The following is a 25,384-nucleotide window of genomic DNA, read 5'->3' as shown; positions in this document are numbered from 1 at the left end:
TCGTAGAGACGATCAAATATCATATTCAGAATATGTCCACGACATAGAAACTCGTCATCTTTACGTTTCTTGCACTCCATCTTGAGTTCATCATGGCCATCCTTAGTTGGTTCAGGAATTGGTGTTAAGTCAGGATCTAAGACATAGTCAACCTTCAGAGTGGTAAGTAGAAATGTCATCTTATCTTGTCATCTATTGAAATTGGTTCCATCAAAGCGATCCAACTTGACGAGGTCTTGGTTCATAACTTTGATGCTTGAAACTTCAACATCGAAGGCCATTATAGGAATAATTTTAAGATTGTTAGATAAATCGGTAAAGTTGAATGGATCCAGGATTCAATCGTGAATGAAGTCACTTTCCCTATAAGTATTTCAAGAACTCTCTTTATGTCTTAGAGTTTGAACGCAGGAATATCTAGGATAATTAAGCCTTATATCGAATTTGCGCAAGACCAACAAAAACTTGATTTGTAGTGAAGGGTGTTTGGAATTTGTTTAAGAGGATATTCGGTTTTTGTGATGTTTTTCTAAGTTCAGAGTGATGTATTTATAGTCCATGCATGTGTTGTTTCACAAGGTTGCGACCATTGATGAAACAACACCTTTTAACAGTATTTCCACTGAAAGTTGCATTGTTTCCAAGCGTTGCCTATTTTCATTCTGTAACACTTCACAAAGTGTTGCTTCTTTTCGAATTGAAAAATGAAACGCATGCATCGACCAAAACGAGAGCAATATTGAGTGTGGAGGAAGGTCGCCTGCCTGAGCGCCACCAACATCGCCTCATAACGCTGCGAGGAACACGATTTCTATAATGTGTCGTGTTTAAGTGATCAATTGCCGCCTAAAAATCACCACTAATACTTCTACGCCCATGCCCTCGGACCCGGTCACGGATTCGAAGTTGATGTTGGCGAGGGGTGTATGGAGGAGACAAGTTGCATGATGCTTGGGACTGTCATATTTGTCCATGTAACACTTTATCCTCTTTTGTCCTTTTGTTGAGTTAATGTTCTTAACTCTTTATAAAAGACTTTGAATGTAAGTAAATCTTTCTATGTCGGACTATTTTCCTTGCATTTATTAGCATTTACTCAATTTCACTTTTTTTTATCATTTTGCAACATACACACAGACATTTAATGTTCATGAGTTTATAACAACTATTTCCCGGGAAAAAAAGATATAGGAACAAATATAAAAAATATGCAAATTTACAAGGAACAAAAGACTATTTAAGTCTAAAAAAATAATTATTAATATATTAAAATCATTTTGGCAGAAAAAACTCTTGCACTACTTGTCTCTTCTGTTCCCTTTTTTCTATCTACATTTGAGGAGATCCCTTATTCACTATGTGAGTATATTTTCTTTATCGATTCTGTTGATTGTAGTTTTATCAATTTGTTACATTATGTTATTATACACGTGATGTAGTTTAGTTAGTTTGTTTGTTTCTTTATTAATCTATATTTCATATGTTGGTACTTTTTTCTGTCTACAGTACAAACGTGAGTTTGTTTTGGTCGATGGAGCATCTAGTTAAGGTTTAGAGTCAAGCCAACAATAAAAAATCAGGTGTTATTGTTTACTAACTTATTACTGTTGTTTATTCATTATGTTTATAGGCTTATTGTTTGTGTTTTTTGAGTTGTTGAAATGTTGCCTAGAAAACAACTTTTTAATCATCAAAAGAGGAAAAGAAAAAAAAAATTGTTTAAATCTCAAAGGGGCGCTTTAGTTAATGGTTTATGAGAATATTTTTGATTTTTTTTTTTTAAATTTACTTTCCTTTGTTGAAATACATCATCCAAATACTTAATCTAAACACGAAACACAAGAAAAAAGAATTAAGAGGAAGAAAAACAACTCTATTGAAATGAAAATGTGAGATATTTGTTTGTGACTTTGACACCACAGTGTTGTAACTTCTTTCTACCATTGAATGATCCAAAAGTTTCTTTGTATAAAAAGGCAACAATATTGATTTATTTTCTATAGTCCCATCCTACATCTTGTGAGAGATAAAATATAACAAAATTTTCCATTTCTTTGTATAAAAACTAATAATATTAATTCATTTTCTATGGTCCCATCCTACATCTTGTGAGAGATAAAATATAACAATTTTGTCCATAATTTTTTTAAACGATAATTCTATTATTTTTTTACTATTCTTCAACTTTTTTTCATGTATTCTTTATTCGTTTTTATTTATTATTTTATTTATAAGAACTTAATTTTTTATAAGTTATTATTTTATATTACCTATCGATATATAATTATAGTATATGAGTTATATATTATCTATAATTTAATTTCATAAATATTTTAAAAGATTAGATGGATGATCAAGATTGAGAAAATAATTTATTTAAAAATTGATCTATTTATTAATATTTTATTTATTTTTTAATATATTTGTATTTAAAATATTAAATATTTTGTGTTTGAATATCTATGTTGATTATGAATTAACAAATTTCTTTTTTTTAATATTGATTTTGTTTTTATTTGATTTAATAAAGAATATTATAATATTTTAAAATAAAAAAGTAAAGTAGTTTTAAAACACGTTTCCTTTCTCATGAATTAAACATATATTTGATTAAAATTTCTTTCTTCCCTTCTTCTTTCCGAAAACAAATTCATATTTAACTAAAATGCATCCTCCAAACTCATCTATCCTCCCTTCCCCTTATTAAAATTTCTCTTCTTAAAACAAACAACCTAAAAGTGTCATAAATTAGATGAGTTCCTCTAATCCAGGGTGTATTATTATATAAATAAGAATAATGAGAAGTTGTGTCTCAAAAACATATATTAAAAAATTTATAAATAAAATATTTTGTGTTTTAAAATTGAACATTGGTTTGATTAGAAATTTTTTATTTAATTTTTTAACACAAAATTTGTATATATAATATTTTAACATATATCATAAGAATATTATATTGATAAGATATGAAATGATTAAAAGACCAAAAAATAATAATAATTAAAAAATGTTTAAGATATTATTTAATAAAATACACATTGATAAGAGATAAATGTTACTGTCTCCGTTTCTTTTTAAGTGTCGTTTTAACATAAAGCTCTTCAACCAAGATAAATGAATTGTTATAATTTTTTTCCCATTGTACCCTCATTTTAATCCACCATATACTTTCTCTTTCTAAATAAAATTCATTAATATAAATACTCATTAAATTATTTACTTCAAATAACTAATTCCATAATTTTCTCCACATAACTCTCTCTCTCTTCCGTTGCATTTTTCAACTACTCCTAAATTTTTGGAATTAATATTGCTTGCTATATGAATACGTACTGCTTGCATTTTCATTAATGGAAGTTATCATTTGAATTTAATTTTTATTGACCAGCCAATACTTTGAATAGGAATGGGAGTTATGTATGGGAATGAGAGTACGTATTAAGAAAGAGAATTTTATGGAAAATGTGGAGTGAGTTATTACATATATTAAAAAAGAAAAATTTATGGAAAATATAAAGTTGAGTTATTTAAATAGTAAGGGTATAATTGACAAATTGTAATATTAAAACATCAAAACGACACTTAAATAGGAACAAAAAAAATCTTCTAAAACGACACTTAAAAAGAAACGGAGGGAGTAATATTTTTTTAGTATTAAGAATATTTGAAATATGCAAATTCTCTTGTTAAAATTGTTTTATTTTTTATTTTAATTATATTAATTAATACTCCCTCCGTTTCTTTTTAAGTGTCGTTTTAGCATAAAGCTCTCCAACCAAGATAAATGAATTGTTATAATTTTTTTCCCATTGTACCCTCATTTTAATCCACCATATACTTTCTCTTTCTAAATAAAATTCATTAATATAAGTACTCATTAAATTATTTACTTCAAATAACTAATTCCATAATTTTCTCCACATAACTCTCTCTCTCTTCCGTTGCATTTTTCAACTACTCCTAAATTTTTGGAATTAATATTGCTTGCTATAGGAATACGTACTGCTTGCATTTTCATTAATGGCTAAAGGAAAACTTATTGCTTATTGTTTCAATGAATGGCTAAAGGAAAAAATATTCCCTCCAATTATTTTAATAAAAACTTAAGTTTCCCACCGAAAAATTAAAACCAGTAGTACATATAGTATGGTTTCATATTATAAGTTCAAAATATTTACAACTCATAAAATATGGATTTAGATAGTGATACAGAAACATCATTAACAAACCAACATATATTTGAGTTATATGAGTTTGATGAAGATAACTTAGAAGAGGAGTTTGAGGCAACCAATACTTAGAATATGAGTTTGATCAAAATAACTTAGAAGAGGAGTTTGACCAGCCAATACTTTGAATAGGAATGGGAGTTATGTATGGGAATGAGAGTACGTATTAAGAAAGAGAATTTTATGGAAAATGTGGAGTGAGTTATTACATATATTAAGAAAGAAAAATTTATGGAAAATATAAAGTTGAGTTATTTAAATAGTAAGGGTATAATTGACAAATTGTAACATTAAAACATCAAAACGACACTTAAATAGGAACAAAAAAAATCTTCTAAAACGACACTTAAAAAGAAACGGAGGGAGTAGTTTTTAACTACACAGCCTTATAATTAATGAGCAACTCAACCTGTAATTTATGTGATATAAAACTGTTTATGTTCTTTTTACACAAATTTGATATAAATATTTTTTTTTACCTTTTCTATGGAGTATTTTCTTATTATATTTTAAATTACTAATTTCAATTATAATTTGGGAGTTTACAATAACTTTATAATTTATTCGTATATAATATTTATTCTGACATGTTTGTATAGCATAAGAATCATGCTTAGTATATGATTAAGAAGAGAGAATGGATTCTCATGATATATCAAACTAGAGTGTTTATTAAAAAATTATCGTTAATATATACATAAAAATATATTAAATTAAATAGTAATAAATATAAACATTATTTTTGTGAGTAGGCGGTTTAACTTGGTTATGGAGCAATTTTCATGTGGAGCAATTTTGTATAATGTTAAACACTCACAAAAATTTACAACTTAAAACTTAATATGAAATAAATTAAATTACTTTTAAATTATCATATAAAATTTTTAAAATATGATAAGAAAAATATAAAATAATTTTTAGAATGTATTTGATTAAAGTGAACTATGGTAACAAAAATATAAAATAATCATGATATAAAATATAATTATAAAATTATTATATGAACCAAACTTCTTTGAATTGGAGTGGAGTAAAGTGAATCTACACTTAAACGAGTTTTAATTGAATTTAAATTTATTTGTGTTGTCGTTGAATATAGGCATGATAATAAAGGGGGCGGGATAGTTTTTATCTCATTTATATTCAAATTTGAATTTTAAAAAATCTATCCAATTCTAATTTTTATGAGAATGAAGAAATAAAATTTATATATGTTTTAAACAAATTTAAGTTGTATTTAGATATCTTCAAACTACGACCATCTTTAATTCTTTTTTTCAAAATATAAATAGTTTATTTTTCTAACATCATATTATATTATAAATAATAAAGTAAAATAATCTCAATACATTTTAAATATTTCAAACAATAAAATATAAATTAAAATATTAGTGTATTCGTTACTCAATTGTTTTCATATTTGTAATTAGGAAAACTTAAATTCAAATCTAAATAAATATTTTCATCAAAATCATGTCGGACTCGAATGGATCTCCGCAAATATGATTTATGATGTCATATTTAGTTGAATTTATTATCCAAAACATCTGATTTTTATGTTTCACAATTGAGTAAAGAGCATTTCTTAATGCACTCTATATATATCTTAGGTACCACACAAAAATTCAAAAATACCTCTAATTTTTGGAGATGCATCTTGGGACGCACCGTAACACACTTAACACAGATCATTATGAGTGACGCCTTCTTATTTAGGTTTTTTTTAATCCATAGATGTATCTACATAATGTTTTCGTAGTTACATTTCCATAACGCAGACACATCAGTAGCAGAATCAAAAACATGTAATTTTCCAAAATGAAATTAAGATTTATAAAATAAAATTAGGATTACATAGATCATTTCAAATAAAATGCAATATTATTTCAATATTCAGGTGGACACTTCAACATCTTCACAATATCTTTGACTGATCTTGAAATCATCGTTCCAACTCGAGCAAAAGTTTTGTTTCGAAACGGAAATACGTAATTCACATAACCCTTACATCTGCTTGCATCTCGAGCTCAAATTTGTTGAACTCAGTCTTCCCTCCATTGTTAATCGACGGTGAATGGTACTCGAGCTTCACAATCCTTCGCTGAGCTAAAACATTCGCCTAGGTATAGAGCTAGAGAAGAAGACATTTGCGACATACCAGCCAATGTTTATTTGTGACATTTGAGACATTTTCATTTTGTCTGAAATATAATATAAGAGCACCTTAATTTATAGAAGTCATAGATCAATATGGACCACTCAATAACTGACATGCTAATTCCGGAGATATATCTCCGATTTTGTACCTATTATCTTGTTCTAGAGATGTATCTTTGGAATTTTTCTTGAACCAATTCCAAAATAGAACTTTAAAGCATAACCTTTTTTTATACAAAAGAACAAATATTGTTATGGGGATGATCAAGAATGCATTAAGACATAATATGAACAAATGTTGAATATATTACACTTCATTTATATATAGACATAATTTCATACACTTATTTTTCCGGATAAACAAAAATTAAAACGAATCAAAATATATGTTTTGGCTAAATCTATGGGTGGTACCCCCTTGGACTTTTGTGCATTTGATTCTCTTTCAATGTTGTTCAATTTCTAGAACTCCTGCATCCTTTTCATAAAATGATTCAGCCAAGTCTCGAATTTCGTTGTTGAATGAGTCGTCCAATTCGGTGATGTAAGTGGTATAGGGCATCCTGGTTTCAAGTAAACTTGAACAAAATGACTTTATTTTGAAAGTCACCCAATACACATAATCCAATCATTTGGATTTTGAGGTAGGTGGGGCGGTGCACGGTGGAAAAAAGGTTTCCGAAAAACCTGTAAGTATAGAGTGCACCTAAGAGAGGGTGAATGAGGTACATTGATTGATTTTCGGTTTATTAAAATTTTGTTGTTAACTTTCTAGTTTGGTGATGATTTAGAACGTAATAAATTGCGGAAATGTAACGAATACGGCGATATATCCTGGTTTCCCTCACAATTCGAGAGTAAATCCAGTCCCCTTACGCAGTAAGAGATTTCACTAAGTATTTGAACTTTGTACAAACCTATCATAGCTACTATACACAAGTTCCTAACTTATCAATAAGGACAATCCCCTTATGATCTTTACAAAGTGAAAGAAGAGAACAATTCTCTCTTTGTCACTCTCTTGCTTCCAACAATCCTGGACATCAAAGTATTCACATTAATCTGAATTTTTATATAAGAAGAAGTTGATAGATGAATCATATGTATTGTTGAGAATGTATAAAGTGTGAGTAGTGTGAGTAATAGTCTCATATTGGTTGGAAATAAAGATACTTGAGCATTTATAAGTGAGAGAATTCACTCACTTATCACCTTAAGGTTTTGGGTGAATATGTGGTGCGGAAGTAAAAAAGAGCTTCCACTTGAGGGGGAGCATTGTGGACTCGCACTTGAGGGGGAATGTTGAGAATGTATCAAGTGTGAGTAGTGTGAGTGATAGTCCCACGTTGGTTGAAAATATGGAGACTTGAGTATTTATAAGTGAGAGAATTCATTCACATATCACCTTAAGGTTTTGGGTGAATATGTGATGTGTCTCTCATAAATGTGTTCCTCTAAAAAGAAGAAGTCTCACAGTATTAAATTCTCCATAGTAAAAAAATCCCCCAACATGTATCAATTACTATAATTGATCTTCTCTTTCAAGTAAGCAATTCACAAGATATTATAAAGGTGCTCAGAAATAATGTTGAAACTTAAATGATGCAGTAAGTTTCACACAAAGTTTGTATCCAAGACACTTGTTTGAAAATTTGAGAGAATAATAAGTTTATATTGCAACTAAAGATATCCGTGCGTCCACACGGGTAATTGTTTGTTAGAATATAATGATGTTTACAAATACAATGTATGAAAATAAAGTTAAATTTAAACAAAAGTTACATCATGAGCAATTTTTGTCTTAAAATATAATGATTTTTACAAATACAATGTATGAAAGTAAAGTTAAATTTAAATAAAAGCTACATCTAGGCACATGTATTGTCACATTGATATAATTGAAATGAAGTTGATACGAATAACGTTTTTGCATAAGTATGTTACATGTAAAAATAGAACTACTTATATGAGTAAAATTCCAACAAAATCATTGTAACATTGGTAAGGTTGCGAACCATCAAACATTGCACTAAGTGTTTTTCCTTCAGTAACTATTTGGTCAATGGTTTTTTTTAACTTAAATGTGATGGTGTTATTTCAGATAGCAGAATTATGGAATCATATGATATTGGAGTGAAAATGTATTTCTTAGTAATATTTGGTATATCAAGTGAACTTTTATGTCTCTTTGAATGTTTGTCTTTCAATAAAATCATTCTACGTGCTTATGCTTTCTTAGCCATTGACCATGTTATATATATATATATATATATATATATATATATATATATATATATATATATATATATATATATATATATATATATATATATATATATATATATATATATATATATATATATATATATATATATATATATATATATATATATATATATATCAAAATTTAATTATTTGAGGTTTTAAAAAGGTTGCACAAATTCATGAAGGATCATCATATCATGAATGTTCAACATCAATGATTTCCCGTAACAATTGTGTGAACGGAATATTTGGAAGAAAGTTTGATGACTGGTCTATACTACATTAGTTATTGACATACTATACCTTATGCATTAATTTTCTGTAAGCTACATTTATAAATTAATTTGTAATTTCTAAAACTGCCTGAATATAAACTAAGTTGTGTATATGTTGTATGTTGTTTTGGTTGTAAACAACTATAGTAATTTTGCAATAACAACAACTTAAGTCATAAAGATTTCATACAATGGAAAAGTCTATAAAATTGAGAAAACATGACTTAAAAAATCAGAATGATGAATTAAAATTGATTACAAAGTATATATAAATATAAATGGATGTTGAGATTACCTCTAGTTTGAAAAGTATATATCTGGATTGGACTTGTGCTTAGTTGAAACAGTCTTATGTTTAGAATAAGTATAAAGAGGATGATGACTTTATTCAAAAGTAAATATCTAATTTTGGGTGGAAGGTAAAATGGAAATTGAAAATAATTTAATTTGACAAAATCTTATATATGGAAGTTTATATTTGTTAAATAATTTAGTTAGTACATCTGGCTTTTACTGAAGTAAAAATAACTTACGTTTTATATTATATGTTATATAGTAGGGTCATTTGAAACTTAAACTAAAGAGGGAAAAAATTAACCTCTCAACAAATAGTAAGCATGATAAAAAAATTCAATCACAACAAGGTTTTTGAAAATAGTCAGCATGTTAAAAATTTAAAGAGTTGGATATGAACTAATAAAAGTGAGATGTATGTTTTGTTAGAAAATGAAGGTTGGGTTGGGAGGATGTGAAAGTAGACCTGCTCATTAGAATCCTAGTTATCTACTCAGTAGAATCCTAGTTAGAATCCTAGTTATATACTAAGTCAGCCACTATAATACAATATGTTAGCTCAAGCTAGGCATTTTCATGACATGTTACCATCAAGGAGTGCATTTTCCCTGACAGCATGAACAAAGTAGTACTCATTCAATGTAATACTAAGACATGTGTTTTGCAAGAAACAAATATAAAATTGAGACAAAATCGGGTGAAACAAATAAGATTAACAAAATGAAAATTATGTTTAAGTGCTGGAAAGCACATACCGATTTTATTTCGGAATCAATGGTTTAGTATCTTGTAGCACCTACTAAATTCATATTAGTCTCAATGACACATTAAAGAATCACGTAGACCGGTGTTAAAAAATTAGAATGCAAGAAAATCTTCACCTAAATTAGTATTGTTTTTAGCTGGAAAAACAAATATAACTTAAAAATTCACATACAAATAACAGATCTCGAGTTCAAACTCGATTAACCCTAAAAAATGGTCAATCAAACAATTCGACATTATCATTTAGTGTTCTACATATTCACGTACTAAATTAGTGATTTACCTTGTCAAACCATTATAACATCGGATAAATTCACAAAGAATCGAAACCTAGTCATTTGTATTCATATCAAAGCAATTAGAACACAATTTCTTAAAATCTTTTTTATGATACAAATAATATGTAAGTGTAGTTTTGATCCTGTCACAAAATATGTATCAGCCGGAGTATTATTTACAAAGGTAAAATTAATCTTCTTGTTAATCCAACATCATGAATAAAACAAAAGGTATAAACAACATCATAGCACTATAGTGCTTCATGTGAGCCTGAAACCCTAATATCAACAACCGATAATCTCCATATAACCGTCATTATCCCTTTTGGTCAAAGCTCAATTATAAATTTTGAGTACACAATTACTGGAGCTACGAACTGGTTGGATCTGGCATGAGGTATGTACTGCATTTACCATTGCTTGAGCATGTTACATTCAACTGGTTTCCAAGCTATTTTACAGCAATTTTAAGCACTTATAACATAAATGTTTATCATATAAATGCTTATCTATAAGCGATTATTTGCAAAAATATAATCACAAGCCTTGAAACAAATGTCTCCTAAATGTTTAAATCAAGGATATTTTTTAATCTATACAAAGTATAATGAAACATGAAAAGAGATTTAATAATATGTTACTTATTTATAAAATAGTTCGTGTTAAATAAGTTTGTTCATGGGATCTAATAATATTATTTAGACGAAGATACTTTCATGTAAAATGCTTACCAAATAATATGTTGCTTCATCATGACAATTCCATTTTGAAGTTGGAACACATGATAAATAATGACACCAGGAGCAGTGATCGTTTGCATCAATACCTCAGAGCAGTGCAACCAGTCCAACAGAAAGCATGTGATATTTAGACAAATTAATAGACGGAAGTTGCAATTTTCTAATTCACGAAACCGAATTTTTGTTGAATTGTAATTCCTTGTGTCAACCTACCCACTTATTACCTTAAGGTTTTGAGTGAATATGCGGTGTGTCTCTCACAAAGGTGTTGCTCTAAAAGAAGAAGTCTCACAATGTTCAATGCTCCCTAGTAAAACATCCCCCAACAAATGGTATCATGAGCCTTTGGTTTTAGAAAGGGACACTAGTACAAAAAGAATAATATAATTTGTAAATTTACACCCGTTTTACAAAAAACGGGTGTAAAAAGCAAATGCGGTGGCAGTTTTGTAAATAAAGTCTTATTTTGAATTTTAGTACGTAACAATAGACACCCTATTTTTAAATAACGGGTGTAAATTCAAATATTATTTATTATCAACTCTATATTACACCTGATATTCAAAAAAAGGGTGTAAATTTAAAAATAAAAATAAAATATTCGTGCCTTAAACAATAACTTTTATTATTCTTATTTGTTTAATCTTAAATTTTCTTAAAAAAATAATAAATTTTAATATTAATATATAACAATAGACACCCTATATTTAAAAATAGGGTGTATAATTATAACAATATAAATGACTAAATTTATATTAAACCCGTTATATTAAAATAGAGTGTAAATTTTGGAATATTAATATAACAATAGACACCCTATATTTAAAAATAGGGTGTATAATTATAACAATATAAATGACTAAATTTATATTAAACCCGTTATATTAAAATAGGGTGTAAATTTAGGAATCCCTAAGTACAATTTATCATTACCGCCTAAAATATAACCATGACTTCTCATGTTCCAAATTTTCTTTTCATTTCACATTTTAGAAACTTTTCATCATCGATGAAGTGCAAGAAATAGTGAAAAAGGAACAAAGAACGTGATTGCTCGGAAATCTTCACAACCCACAACGGCTTCATCATTCTTCTTTACCGTTTTCTATACTCTCTTTTACGCTGCTTTGGATATTAAAGTTGATTCATTCGTTGTTGTTCTTACTTTTCTTTGCTGGGTTTCTTCTAGTTTCATCGTTAATTCCATCAGTTTCGAACTCGCTTGGAAGGTACTTTATTCATTTATTCGTTTGTTTTCATTCATCTACTCATCAAAATTGATTCGCTGACGGTGAATCATCCACGTGCTTGACGGTTTACAAAAACGGCGGTGCTCCGCCGGTGTTCCAATCCCCGAAATGCCCTCGCTGGAGACTCTTCGATTACGATTCTTCTCCTCGAACTGCAACGCGTTGTCAATCTTCGATGCTCCAGGGTCGAAGAAAATCACAAGAGGATCGCACTCTCTGTGTACTCGATGTTCGCATTCCATTCCCCGGTAAACTATTCACTATTCCAATTTCCTTTCTGTTTCGTGTTCCAGAGGCTTCTTCGGAAGATTTATTTCTGATTCTATGTGTTTGTTGCTGGAGCAGGTACGATGGGGATCAGGGAGGTTGTAGTTGGAATTGTGGCGGTTTTCGATGGACATAACGGTGCTGAAGCTAGTGAGATGGCGTCAAAACTTTTGATGGAGTATTTTGTTCTGCATACTTATTTTCTTCTTGATGCAATGTATTCTGTTGTATCAAAGACTTCCACAGGAAAATTGCTTCACAGGCGAGACCATGATCACGGAAACTTATCTCATCTAAAATTACTTTTCCAGGTTGCAGAATGTATTTTCTGCTAATTTTGATGATTCTTTTCACTTGGAAATTTTGAAGGAAGCATTGTTGAGAGCAATCCATGATATTGATGTAAGGTTTTCTGAGGTGAGATTGAATTTTTGTTCACTTTTACAAAACTCTGTTTGATACAGTTTTGTATGTGTTCTTTATTGACATCTTTCAATTGACCTATGAAGGAAGCCTCTAGAAATAACATTCATTCAGGATCTACAGCAACAGTTGTATTGGTTGCAGATGATAAGTTTTTGGTTTCCAATATTGGGGATTCTAAGGCTTTCTTGTGCTCTGAAAATTTTCAGTCTCCTAAGGAAGCTAAAGGTGAGAAAGATTATGAAATACAGTATAACCAAACTTCCATTATTAAAGATATAAGTTTATCATGTCTTTATTAGGATATCGCATAAAGATTATATTGTTTCTCCTTGCTTCTGTCTAAACTTTAGACATAAAATATAAATATAATATTGTGTGTGGTTATGATAAGGTGACCGGCATACTTTTTATTTAAAGAAAACATGACTATTGTTGTTAATTTTAATATATATTTCTGTAGCCTCCTTATTAGAGCTATATAGGCAGACAGAGCGTGATGGTTCTGTTTCTGTGTGGGATCGTGAAAAGTATAGATTAGCTTCTTCCCATGGGCTCAATCATTTTGCAGTGAAGGAATTGACTAGGGATCACCATCCAGACAGAGAGGATAAAAGAACTCGGGTGGAAGCTGCTGGTGGTCAAGTTCTAAATTGGGGTGGTTTGCCTCGCGTAAATGGTCAGCTGGCCATTACACGAGCTATTGGTGATGTGTTATTTAAAAGGTAGGTTCAGTTGAAATTATTTTCGTAAACTCCAAGCTTATATCAACTTATCAAGTGTATATGCCTTATGTCATGTGCAATGTGGTTCATGTTGAAGATTGTTGGAATTCTTTTCTCACGAATGTGATGAGAGAATTCTCAACTGAATTCTCTTGATTTCTGTATTGTATTTTTGTTAACTGTGATTACAAAGGATTTAGATCTATTTAAAGAACCATAGATTTCAACTGGGTTAGTTACAAGACTCCTACAATGTGGATTGGTTAATACCAACTATCAGTCTTGTATTAAAATTAAATTGTAAAAAAGGTAGGAAAGGGCATGTGCTTTGTCCAGGCATCAAAACCAAAACACTAATGCGTGTGGGGCTAACAAAATTAAAATTTCAGGGTGACTGGTTTCTTTACAATTATGTATTGAAATTTAACACATTTCTTATAATGAAATTTCAACAGTTATGGAGTTATATCTGCACCAGAAGTGACTGATTGGCACTGGTCGGATCCGCACTGCTCCTAGGGGTGTGGGCTTTAAGAAATTCTATGGAAAAAGTTCACGCTCCACCTTAGGAGGTGTCTCTCAAGATGACCTTCTAGCCCACCTTCAAGCCTTGGAGCAAAAAATGAATATAGATTTCCAACATAAATTACAAAAACATCTCCAACAACAAAGAACAGAGCTCCAACAACAAATGCAAAAAGAGATGCAAGAGGAGAGAGCTCAAATCCAACAAGGAATGAAACTCCTACAACAGATGCAATTGGAGCTCCGCTCCGAGAGGCCTAAAGAGATGTTTATAAAAGAGGTATGCGTAACTGGATACAATTAATCTACTAAAAATTAGAAAAAAATTAATTTAATTAATGTTCACTTGATACAGCATGTAGAATCTGTGGGTACGAGCACTAACGGAAGTTGCTCAAAGGTTATGACTACTGAAGATTTAACTAAAAAAATGGATGCTTCTGAAGATTACCTCAAAAAGATTAACAATCTCAAAAATTTAGATATCTACATCGCATGTGTATCTCCAAGAATTTCAACAAACTATTTGGGTTTCTCGATCCAAATAGGATACTAGTTCACACAAAACCGGCCGAAGTTATTCAAACATACATACAAAATAAGTTGGATGGAGAGCCAAAAAAATGTTATTTAGGACCATTGCTAAATAGGTAAGTACATGTTTCCTTCAAGGTTTTATCGTTTTTCATATGTTATTTTGTAATATTTAAATTTTATTGATTCTAACACTTTTTTTTTGTAAATTTACAGCAATCACTGGCAATTGTTTGTCATTTGTCCTGAAGATAATATTATTTTTTGGTTTTGTTCATTAAACAGATCTCCTAAGAAAAATATTAAGGTCATATTGGAGGGGTAAGAAGCCTAAATAGAGAGATATCATTTATACTAAATTTTTGTACACATAGTCTTTATATTTATAACTTACTTCGTTGACAACTCTTTTATCAGAGCTCTAGAAGGTTATCATTTATTAAGAGGTATTAAGAAGAAGAAGCCTAATTGGAAGAATATTATGGTAAGATTTGTTTTACTATATTGTCGTTTCTTGGAATACTGGTGTGTTGGCTTGATTTTTTAGTTCTTGAAAGATACCATTTATAAAGAGGTATTAAATGCCCATATATCTTGATTATTTATATTATTATAAATGAGATAAAGAAAAAGAAAATTCCGATTTTATAATTGCAAGTGATATATTTGTAAGTTATCATTATAAACATGTAGTATATTTATTACTGAATTGCACTTATGGTGATAAAATTATAGTTGTACATGCTCTGAACCAACTAAAATTGTATGTGTTTCTATGTCGAGTGAAGAAAGTTAGTGTTGGTACAAATTTTGTGAAAAAGGAAAAAAGTTTGTGATGTTGTTGTTTTTGGTGGCTTTAATGTAACTAGGAGTTTATATGCAGGGGCATCAACAAGATAACGGATGGGCATGTGGATATTATGTCATGAAAAATATGTTTGACATTATTGATGCTTGTATTGTTGAAAGATTCAATGAGGTATTTTATATTACATATATTTAATGAAAAACATGTAAATTATTGTTTTAACATGTAGTTGTTTAATTTATTATATGTTTGAACTTGCAGATATTCACAGACACCTCATCATATGAAAAAGAGTCAATTGATCACATCCGACAACTTTGGGCTCAATTCTTTTTGCAAAAGGTTGAAGAGCAAGAGAACCAGGAAAAGAAAGATTTAATGACAAAACAGAAGCGATTAAAAAAAACTTATATATAGATATATTTTTGTTCCATGAATGATTTATTGGTACAAGTTACATGAACAAAGTGGTTGAATTTTTTTCTTACATGAATACAATTTTTGTTGATGTATGACTTGGTGCAAGATTCTAAAGATTAGAGAAATGTTTGTTTTGGTTATTTTTGTTTTTTATTGAATATCCAGGAATATATAAAAATATTTGGTTTAATGAAATTTCAAATAAAATATTTTTAAAAAAATTGAGATATTTTACACCCTTCATACACAAAATAGGGTGTAAATGTGTTAAAATTAAATGTAATTATAAGATATTTTACATTTGATATATCAAAAATAGGGTGTAAATATTTGTCATTTTACACCCGTTTGAATTATAATAGGGTGTAAATTCGTTTAACTTCAATGTATGTAGGTGACAATTTACACCCGTTTTATATTAAATAGGGTGTAAATGTCCTAAAATTCAATGTATATATCTACCAATTACACCTTTTTTTATCTAAAACAGGGTGTAATAGGTGACAATTTACACCCGTTTTATATTAAATAGGGTGTAAATGTCTTAAAATTTAATGTATATATCTACCAATTACACCCTTTTTTTAAATCTAAAATAGGGTGTAATATATTCTCTTTTTACACCCGTTTTAAAACGGGTGTAAATTCTTCATACATATCTCACCCTTTGAATTTACACCCTATCATAACGGGTGTAATATGTATAAAAAACGGGTGTAAAATCTTCTTTCTGCACTAGTGGGATCGGCTTACTTGTATCGAAAGTCAATAGCGTTAGTATGGTGAATAAGAAACGTTCGATTGAAGAGTGTCAACGGCGTCAGTGTGGTGAATAAGAAACGTTCCGTTGAAGAGTGTCAACGGTGCCAATGTGGTGAATAAGAAACGTTCCGTTGAAGAGTGTCAACGGCGCCAGTGTGGTGAATAAGAGACGTTACATACGGTACAAGAGTTTGTGGAAGTAAAAAGAGCTTTCACTTGAGGGGGAGCATTGTGGACTCACACTTGAGGGGGAGTGTTGAGAATGTATCAAGTGTGAGTAGTGTGGATAACAGTCCAATGAGACTTGAGCATTTGTAAGTGAGAGAATCCACCCACCTATTACTTTAAGGTTTTGGGTGAATATGTGGTGTGTCTCTCACAAAGGTGTTACTCTAAAAGAAGAAGTCTCATAATATTCAATGCTCACTGGTAAAACCTCCCCCAACAATTTAAAGCGTTGGTGTTTTATCTCATCATATCTCATCATATCCCGTGAAAATTTAGAATGTGGTTATTACTGAGTAATTAAGATCATGAAACACATTATTTACTTGATATCAGAAATATGATACCTCAGAGGTCAGATCTTACCCAATAATTAAAATGATCAAAGAGAGGACCCATAATATGCACTGATATTTCTTAAATTTAGGCTTAGCACGTGTCAGAGAATAGTCTACACGAGTGTATCGTTGGTTTACCCATCCAAACTCAGGACGTATTAAAAACACAAATCCGAGAAGAAATCCTGTAAGAAAGCCTCCAATATGAGCAAAGTTGTCCACATGCGGGAGAATCCTGATTGCAAGATTGATAACAATGATGATCACAAGTGTGAAAAATGTTGCAAACTGAACATGAAAACAAAATTTTGCTTATCAGTAGTTTTCTTTGAAGTGCACAATCACAGTAAAAATTAAGAAACTTTAATATGCACCTTATTATCATCCATAGACCAATTAATGATGAGATATGATAACCTAAGCAACATTACAAATCGTCTGGTGTTTAATCAAAATAAAAATCAATTCAAAATTCAAAATTTCTATCCGATATTAAAATCAATTCATAAGAAAGATATCCATAAGGTTTAAATAAATTTTTAATCCATATATACAACTCCACTTATAATCCCTGAAAAACCAATCCCTCGGTTCTTTGTCCTTAAAATATACAAAAGCTAGCTTCTGTCACTACTTGTTTCCACATAATTACATAATTATTTTTAAAATATATTGTCATTCAGTGACCTTTTTCATTCAGTGACCAATCTTGAAGTTGCTCTTTTTCATTACCTAAGTAAAGAATCAAATAATCTAATATTATGTAAATTAAATGCATTCTAGAAAATACAAAAGCAATAATAGACAGAGATTAAGACTGCTAAAAGATACAGACATAAAAAGATGCATTGTCTTTGTGGTTGTTACCGGAAGCAACAACATACACGTCAAGTTTTCCCATGAGTACTCCAATTACTTGAACTCTAAGATCACCTAATATAAGAATTTGACTTCCATCTGTCAAGACAATCATGTCTACCTGTAAAAGAGCAATGAGATTCGAAAGAGAAAGGGATGAATGTGAAAGTACAAATTCTTGTTTTTATCCGGCCAGTATTATGTTTTGTTGGAGGAAAGGTTTACACGAACCATAAGGCATTAACCACACCATTCATAGTAGAGTAGTACTTTGAAAGGATGTAGAGAAAGGATATGAACTCATCTTAGAGATTTTTCGCCACTTGGTCATTTCGGTACTTTTCATTGGGGATAAAACTTAGTATTAATGAATTACTATAAAGGGTTTTGTTAAGTGTAATTTAAAATTTTAATGAAGGGCATATTTGGTAGTGTTTAGGCATCTTTTAGTCTTAGTTAGATAGTTGATCAAAGAGGTAAGGAAACAAAATTTGATAAGTATGGTATTTATATTACTATAGTACCTTTCTGAAAGTGCATGTGATCATGAAAAGATGTCATGCTTAAGGGATGTAAAAATAAGTTCGTTAGAATCAAATTTTGAGTGAAAATGTCACTGCTTCAGTGGTAACCGATTAACACAATAAGTATAACTGGTTACACCTGAAGCGATATAACCTGAAAATTAAAAAATTTATATGTGTAACCAGTTACCATAAATGGTGTAACCGGTTACACCTGACGTTGCAAACCAAATAATTCAAAATTATGTATACGTAACCGGTTACCAGAAATGGTGTAACTAGTTACACCTGACTTATTTTTGAAAGATACTTAAAAAAAACAATTCCAAATGATTTTAAAATGTATGCATGCAATATGTGATCAAACATAAGTTCCAAACCTATTATTTATAATAGCTGAAAGTGATAGAACACTTGATGTTTTAACTTTGACCATGAGGCTTTTTCCATTCTTTGGCTATGAGCATTGTTTCCTAAGTTGTCTTCATAAAAACCAATAGTCAGAGAAGTTTGACTTCACATTCCCCCCCTTTTTAATGATGACAAATCGTTGAAACTTTGATAAGATTTACTCCCCCTAACAATGTTAACATCCCTTTTATCAATGCTCCCCCTTGATCTTTCAATGAGAGTTTTTGAGAATTTGTTGCTTGCTGCAAATGTTAGAGAAAAGCAAACACATACACAAACTTCTTCTCCCCTTTTGTCATCGGCAAAAAGGATGGGAAAAGACTTGACAATTTATGAACATACATAAAACAAAATAAAATATTTGGCAAGGAAACATAACATAATGCTTTTACATAACAATAACATAACTAGACATGATAGCATATAATGAGAATAACATAATAAGTCTTACACCATAAGACATAACAAGACAACATTAATATTGTACGTTACAAAATAGAAGTTAAAGGGAAACGAAAACGACATAACATAGAGATAGTTCTAAGACACAATGAAAGGAATAAATAAAAGATAGTACAACAACACATAGCATAAGTAATGGGTTTTAATCGCTTTCATCCTCGTCGATCTCTTCTTCTTCACTTTCGTCACTATCTTCCGATTGGTTTTGGTTTTTAAGGGAGGTTATCTAAAGTCGGAGTTCACGGAATTCGGTTGACATAAGAGGTTCCAAATAACACATTTAGTTGTAGATGGCCTCATTTGTGTAGCCTCCTTCGGGTTCGAATGGAGCCGACGGAGTAACATCTTTGTGCTTAAAAATACCATCATTGTCTTCGTAAATTCCCATATGTTTCACGGCTGCCCCAACATGAATTTCACACTCTTTAGAACTCATATTCTTCTTAGGCTCTCCTCTTAAGTCGATATTGTAACACCCCGATGAAATTAAGATAATTGTTTAAATTAAGTTAATATTTTATTTATTAATTTAATTAAATAATTAGAAAATTATTGGATTATTAATATTATTATTGGGATAATATTATTGGGTTTTATTATTGGAGTATATAAGTTGGAATAATAAAAAGTCCTAATTTTTTTGGAAAAAGGTTTTTCACGTGAAAAAGGAAAAGAGAAGCGGCTGAAAGAGAAAGGGAAAAGAGGCAGAGCAAGAGAAGAGGAAAAGCTTGAAGCTAACGGAATTGCCGGATTTACTCAGGTAAGGGGGGTTTATCATCGTTTGATGGGTCTTATGGGATAGCATGTAATGGGTAGTGATGAACCTCTGAATTTGACTCTGATTGAAATGATATGATATGTGATGAATTTGTGAAATATTGATGAACGAAATTGGATGATAATTGATGAAATTGTAGGAATTAGATGTGGTAAGGTTAGCGATTTGAGAAGTTGAATGTATCTGAGTTGTAATTGATAAAACGAACGAACGTGTATGAAAAATTGGACTGCGAGAGGTTGGATCTGAAGGATCTCGTAGCAGAGAAACCCATAGCAGATCTGGAAAACTGGATTCTGGTCATACGCGTATGGCACTAGGCAATACGCGTATGGGATGGCTTGAAAATGAGGGTTTTGGCGCTGGTACGCGCCATACGCGTGTGATACGCGTATCCCTGGAGTGGTACGCGTATGGTGTATGCTATACGCGTATGAGTGAGAGAGATGATGTTTTGAACGTGAAAGCGTCTCTGTTGGTACGCGTATGAGGATGTGGTACGCGTAGCATACGCGTATGGGCGTGGGCGATACGCGTATGGGATGGGCGAGGAAATGCGCCATACGCGTATGGGCATAGGCGATACGCGTATGGGCAGACTTGTGGTTTTCCTGAGCAATGGTTGTGCAGTTTTTGGTTGTTTAGGCTGAGTGATGTACTTAGCTGAGGTATGATGTTGTAGGGATCATTTCCCGTTGTTTTGAATAGTATAGGTATTAGTAGAGTGTGCTAATACTATGAGTGATTACGTGGCATGATATGATATGCTTTTGTTGATGATATGTGATGGTATACATGATGATGTGAATGTATGCATTTGTGAATAGATTGTTTTATGGCTTAGAGTGTGAGCATATGTCTATTCTTGAGTTGTTGTTGTTGTTGCATTGCTAGGTGATTAGCATGCATATTGTGGCCCATTTGGGGTGGTAGCTAATTCCCATGGTGAGGAATTAGTGAGTAAACCATTTTGATTGTTGTTGATGTTTGCATGCTAGGTGATTAGCGTGCATAGCATGGCCCATTTGGGGTGGTAGCTAATTCCCATGGTGAGGAATTAGTGAGTGAGTCACTATGTCTCAAATGAGTGGGACTAGTGAGCTTGGTAGCCGTGCCTGGATTTGGACGGTGAGGTTGAACTATATGTTCACAAATAGTCGGTACCGCATGCATGGCGTCTCATTGCATAATATATGTATGGCGTGTAATATGAATGGATGTATTCCAATATTACACGTGTAATTGTGTTGGTATTGTTGTGTTGTTATTGAGTATGATGTTGAATTAATATGCTGTTCCTGAATGTGTGTTTTGATTAGGGTGATGAAGTGTGTTGAATCACTTAACATAACATGATATTTTATAATACTCATTATATTGATTGAGGAACTCACCCTTACAACTATTTTTCAGGTAACGAGAAATGAGTTGAGTAGAAGCTAATTATTGGAGTCCGTAGTGGGTCGTGCTCTGATAGATGTAACATCGGGATGGGTTGTCTTAACTTGTTTCGAATGTTTTATTGTTGGTTGAGAACCATTGTCCATGTAATGTTTTACATGATTGATGAAACTATATCCGCTGTGTTTTATGCAATTGTTTAAGTTTGAAATTAATAAAAGAGCATGACCGTTATATTGTTGAAAAGTGTGGAATATTGTGTGACACCCTTAATGGGCATAATTACTCTGATGTTATATTTTGATATTTAATTAAATTATTGGGGTATTTTAGAAGGGTGTTACATTAGTGGTATCAGAGCATAGTCGGTCGAGTCGAGTCGTAATTATTCTGTTCCCCTGTACGGGATAGGTGTCGTGTAACCCTATCAGTACTTATTGTTTTAGTTTGTTGGGTTTTCAGAATAGAGATGGCTGGAAGAGGTAGAGATGATGCTGCAATTGCTGAGGCTCTGGGTATGCTAGCTGGAGTACTTGGAGGAAATCCGAATGTTGTGGGAATGGGAGCTGCTCGTCAACTGAGTGAGTTCCAGAAGAATAATCCTCCAATGTTCAAGGGAGCATACGATCCAGATGGTGCTCAGAAGTGGTTGAAGGAGATCGAGAGAATCTTCAGAGTGACTGAGTGCGCCGATAACCAGAAGGTCAGGTTCGGTACGCATATGTTGTCAGAGGAAGCTGATGATTGGTGGGTTGCTACCCGCACTGAGTTGGAAACTGCTGGGAATGCTGAGATTACTTGGGCAGTGTTCAGAGAGAGATTTCTGAGGAAGTACTTTCCAGAGGATGTCAGAGGAAAGAAAGAAATAGAATTCTTGGAATTGAAGCAGTGTAACCGGTCTGTTACTGAGTATGCTGCTAAGTTCACAGAGCTGTCGAAGTATTACACTCCCTATAACGAGGCTACTGGGGAATTTTCAAAGTGTGTGAAGTTTGAGAACGGGTTGCGTCCCGAGATCAAGCAGGCTATTGGGTATCAGCGGATCAGAGTGTTTTCTGATTTGGTTGACTGTTGCAGGATTTTTGAACAGGATTCCAAAGCCAGAGCAGAGAGCCATCAGCAAAGGGTTGATAGGAAAGGCAAGAGTCAGAATGATCGTGGAAAACCGTATGCAGCTGGCAAAGGTTTTCAGAAGCAGGGTGTGATGAAGAGGCCTAGTGGGGGAGACTCTAGTGCCCCTGCTAAGTGTTACAGATGTGGTCAGGCTGGACATCGTATCCATGAGTGTACCAGTAATGAGAAGAAGTGTTTCAAGTGTGGAAAAGGTGGTCACTTGGCTGCAGACTGCCGGTTGAAGACTGTGACTTGTTTCAACTGTGGAGAGTTGGGTCATATTAGCCCACAGTGTCCTAAGCCGAAGAAGGAGAATCAGTCGGGAGGCAAGGTCTTTGCTTTATCAGGTTCTGAGACTTCTGCAGATGATCGTTTGATCCGAGGTACATGTTATATTAATGGCTTTCCTCTTGTAGCTATTATTGACACCGGTGCTACTCATTCTTTTATATCTTTGGATTGTGCTGTGAAACTTAAGTTAGAGATATCTGAGATGCTGGGTAGTATGGTGATTGATACTCCTGCGAAGGGTTCAGTGACTACTACTTCAGTTTGTTTGAATTGTCCTTTGAGTATTTTTGGTAGAGACTTTGGAATGGACCTTGTGTGTCTTCCACTAGTACAGATTGATGTTATTCTGGGTATGAACTGGTTGGTGTGTAACCGAGTTTATATCAACTGTTTTGATAAGACTGTGATTTTTCCTGAGATTGAGGAAGGAAAGAATTTGTTTCTATCTGCAAGGCAGGTGAATGAGGCAGTAGTAGATGGGGCAGAGTTGTTTATGCTGTTAGCGACTATGGAAGCTAAAGATAAACTGGTGATTGGTGATCTAGCAGTGGTGTGTGATTTTCCTGATGTGTTTCCTGAAGAAGTGAATGAATTACCACCAGAACGTGAAGTTGAGTTCTCGATCGATTTGGTACCTGGTACTAGGCCGATATCGATGGCTCCGTACCGTATGTCTGCTGTTGAGTTAACTGAATTGAAGAGTCAGCTGGAAGATCTGTTGGATAAGAAATTTATTCGTCCGAGTGTGTCACCGTGGGGTGCACCAGTGTTATTGGTTAAGAAGAAAGAAGGTACTATGAGGTTGTGTGTGGACTACAGGCAATTGAATAAAGTGACTATCAAGAATCGGTATCCTTTGCCGAGGATTGATGATTTGATGGATCAATTGGTTGGTGCGAGTGTGTTCAGCAAGATAGATTTGAGATCTGGGTATCATCAGATACGTGTGAAAACTGAGGATATTCAGAAGACTGCTTTCAGAACAAGGTATGGACATTATGAGTATTCTGTAATGCCTTTTGGTGTGACTAATGCGCCTGGAGTATTTATGGAGTATATGAATAGGATTTTCCATCCGTACCTAGATAAGTTGTTGTGGTGTTTATTGATGACATTTTGGTGTATTCGAAATCTGAAGAAGAGCATGCTGAGCATTTGAGAGTGGTTTTAGGAGTTCTGCGAGAAAAGAAGTTATTTGCTAAACTGTCAAAGTGTGAATTTTGGTTAGAAGAGGTTAGTTTTCTTGGTCATGTGATTTCCAGAGGTGGTGTTGCTGTTGATCCTTCTAAGATAGAAGCGGTATCTAAGTGGGAAGCTCCGAAGTCAGTTTCTGAGATAAGAAGTTTCCTTGGTTTGGCTGGTTATTATAGGAAGTTCATTGAGGGATTTTCTAAGTTGGCGTTACCGTTGACGATGTTGACTAGAAAGGGGCAAGCGTTTGTTTGGGACTCAAAATGTGAAGAAGGTTTCCAAGAGTTAAAGAGAAGGTTAACTACTGCTCCTATTCTGATATTACCGAGTCCGTCGGAACTGTTTGAGGTTTACTGTGATGCGTCATTGTTGGGTTTGGGTGGTGTGTTGATGCAGAATAAGCAGGTTATAGCCTATGCTTCGAGACAACTGAGGGTTCATGAGAGGAACTATCCGACACACGATTTAGAGTTGGCAGCTGTGGTATTTGTTCTGAAGTTATGGAGGCATTATTTGTACGGGTCAAGATTTGAAGTTTTCAGTGACCATAAAAGTTTAAAGTATTTGTTTGATCAGAAAGAGCTGAATATGAGACAGAGGAGATGGTTAGAGTTTCTGAAGGATTATGATTTTGGTTTGAATTACCATCCGGGTAAAGCAAATGTAGTGGCTGATGCATTGAGTCGGAAATCATTACATATGTCTATGTTAATGGTGAAGGAATTGGATTTGATTGAGCAGTTTAGAGACTTGAGTTTGGTGTGTGAGAGTACTCACAATAGTGTTAAATTGGGAATGTTGAAGTTAACAAGTGGTATTTTGGATGAGATTAGAGAGGGTCAGAAATCCGATATGCTTTTGGTTGATAAGTTGACCTTAGTGAATCAAGGTCAAGGTGGTGAATTCAGAGTTGATGAGAGTGGCGTTTTGAAAATTGGTAATCGGGTATGTATTCCGGATGTTACCGAACTTAAGAAGAGTATCCTGGAGGAAGGACATCGTAGTGGCCTGAGTATTCATCCTGGAGCTACGAAGATGTATCATGATTTGAAAAAGTTATTTTGGTGGCCGGGAA

At 32.3% G+C, this 25,384-nt stretch overlaps 2 protein-coding genes across 2 annotated transcripts; both read left to right on the top strand.

Moving 5' to 3' along the window:
- Positions 1-12,320: 12,320 nt before the first annotated feature.
- On the top strand, positions 12,321-12,810 carry LOC127135061 (putative protein phosphatase 2C 76; the record flags this gene model as incomplete). Its single annotated transcript, XM_051061878.1, has 2 exons — positions 12,321-12,501; positions 12,599-12,810. Coding segments are annotated over exons 1-2 (285 nt in total), but the record flags the coding sequence as incomplete, so codon positions are not given.
- Positions 12,811-12,832: 22 nt separating this feature from the next.
- On the top strand, positions 12,833-16,012 carry LOC127135059 (putative protein phosphatase 2C 50; the record flags this gene model as incomplete). Its single annotated transcript, XM_051061877.1, has 9 exons — positions 12,833-12,937; positions 13,030-13,171; positions 13,407-13,668; positions 14,124-14,473; positions 14,549-14,843; positions 14,944-15,048; positions 15,145-15,211; positions 15,611-15,706; positions 15,797-16,012. Coding segments are annotated over 4 exons (573 nt in total), but the record flags the coding sequence as incomplete, so codon positions are not given.
- Between the last annotated feature and the right edge of the window lie 9,372 nt (positions 16,013-25,384).

This window comes from Lathyrus oleraceus, chromosome 4 (assembly GCF_024323335.1).
Source record: "Lathyrus oleraceus cultivar Zhongwan6 chromosome 4, CAAS_Psat_ZW6_1.0, whole genome shotgun sequence".
NCBI classification, from domain to species: Eukaryota; Viridiplantae; Streptophyta; class Magnoliopsida; order Fabales; family Fabaceae; genus Lathyrus; species Lathyrus oleraceus.
This window is presented reverse-complemented; position numbering and strand designations above follow the sequence as displayed.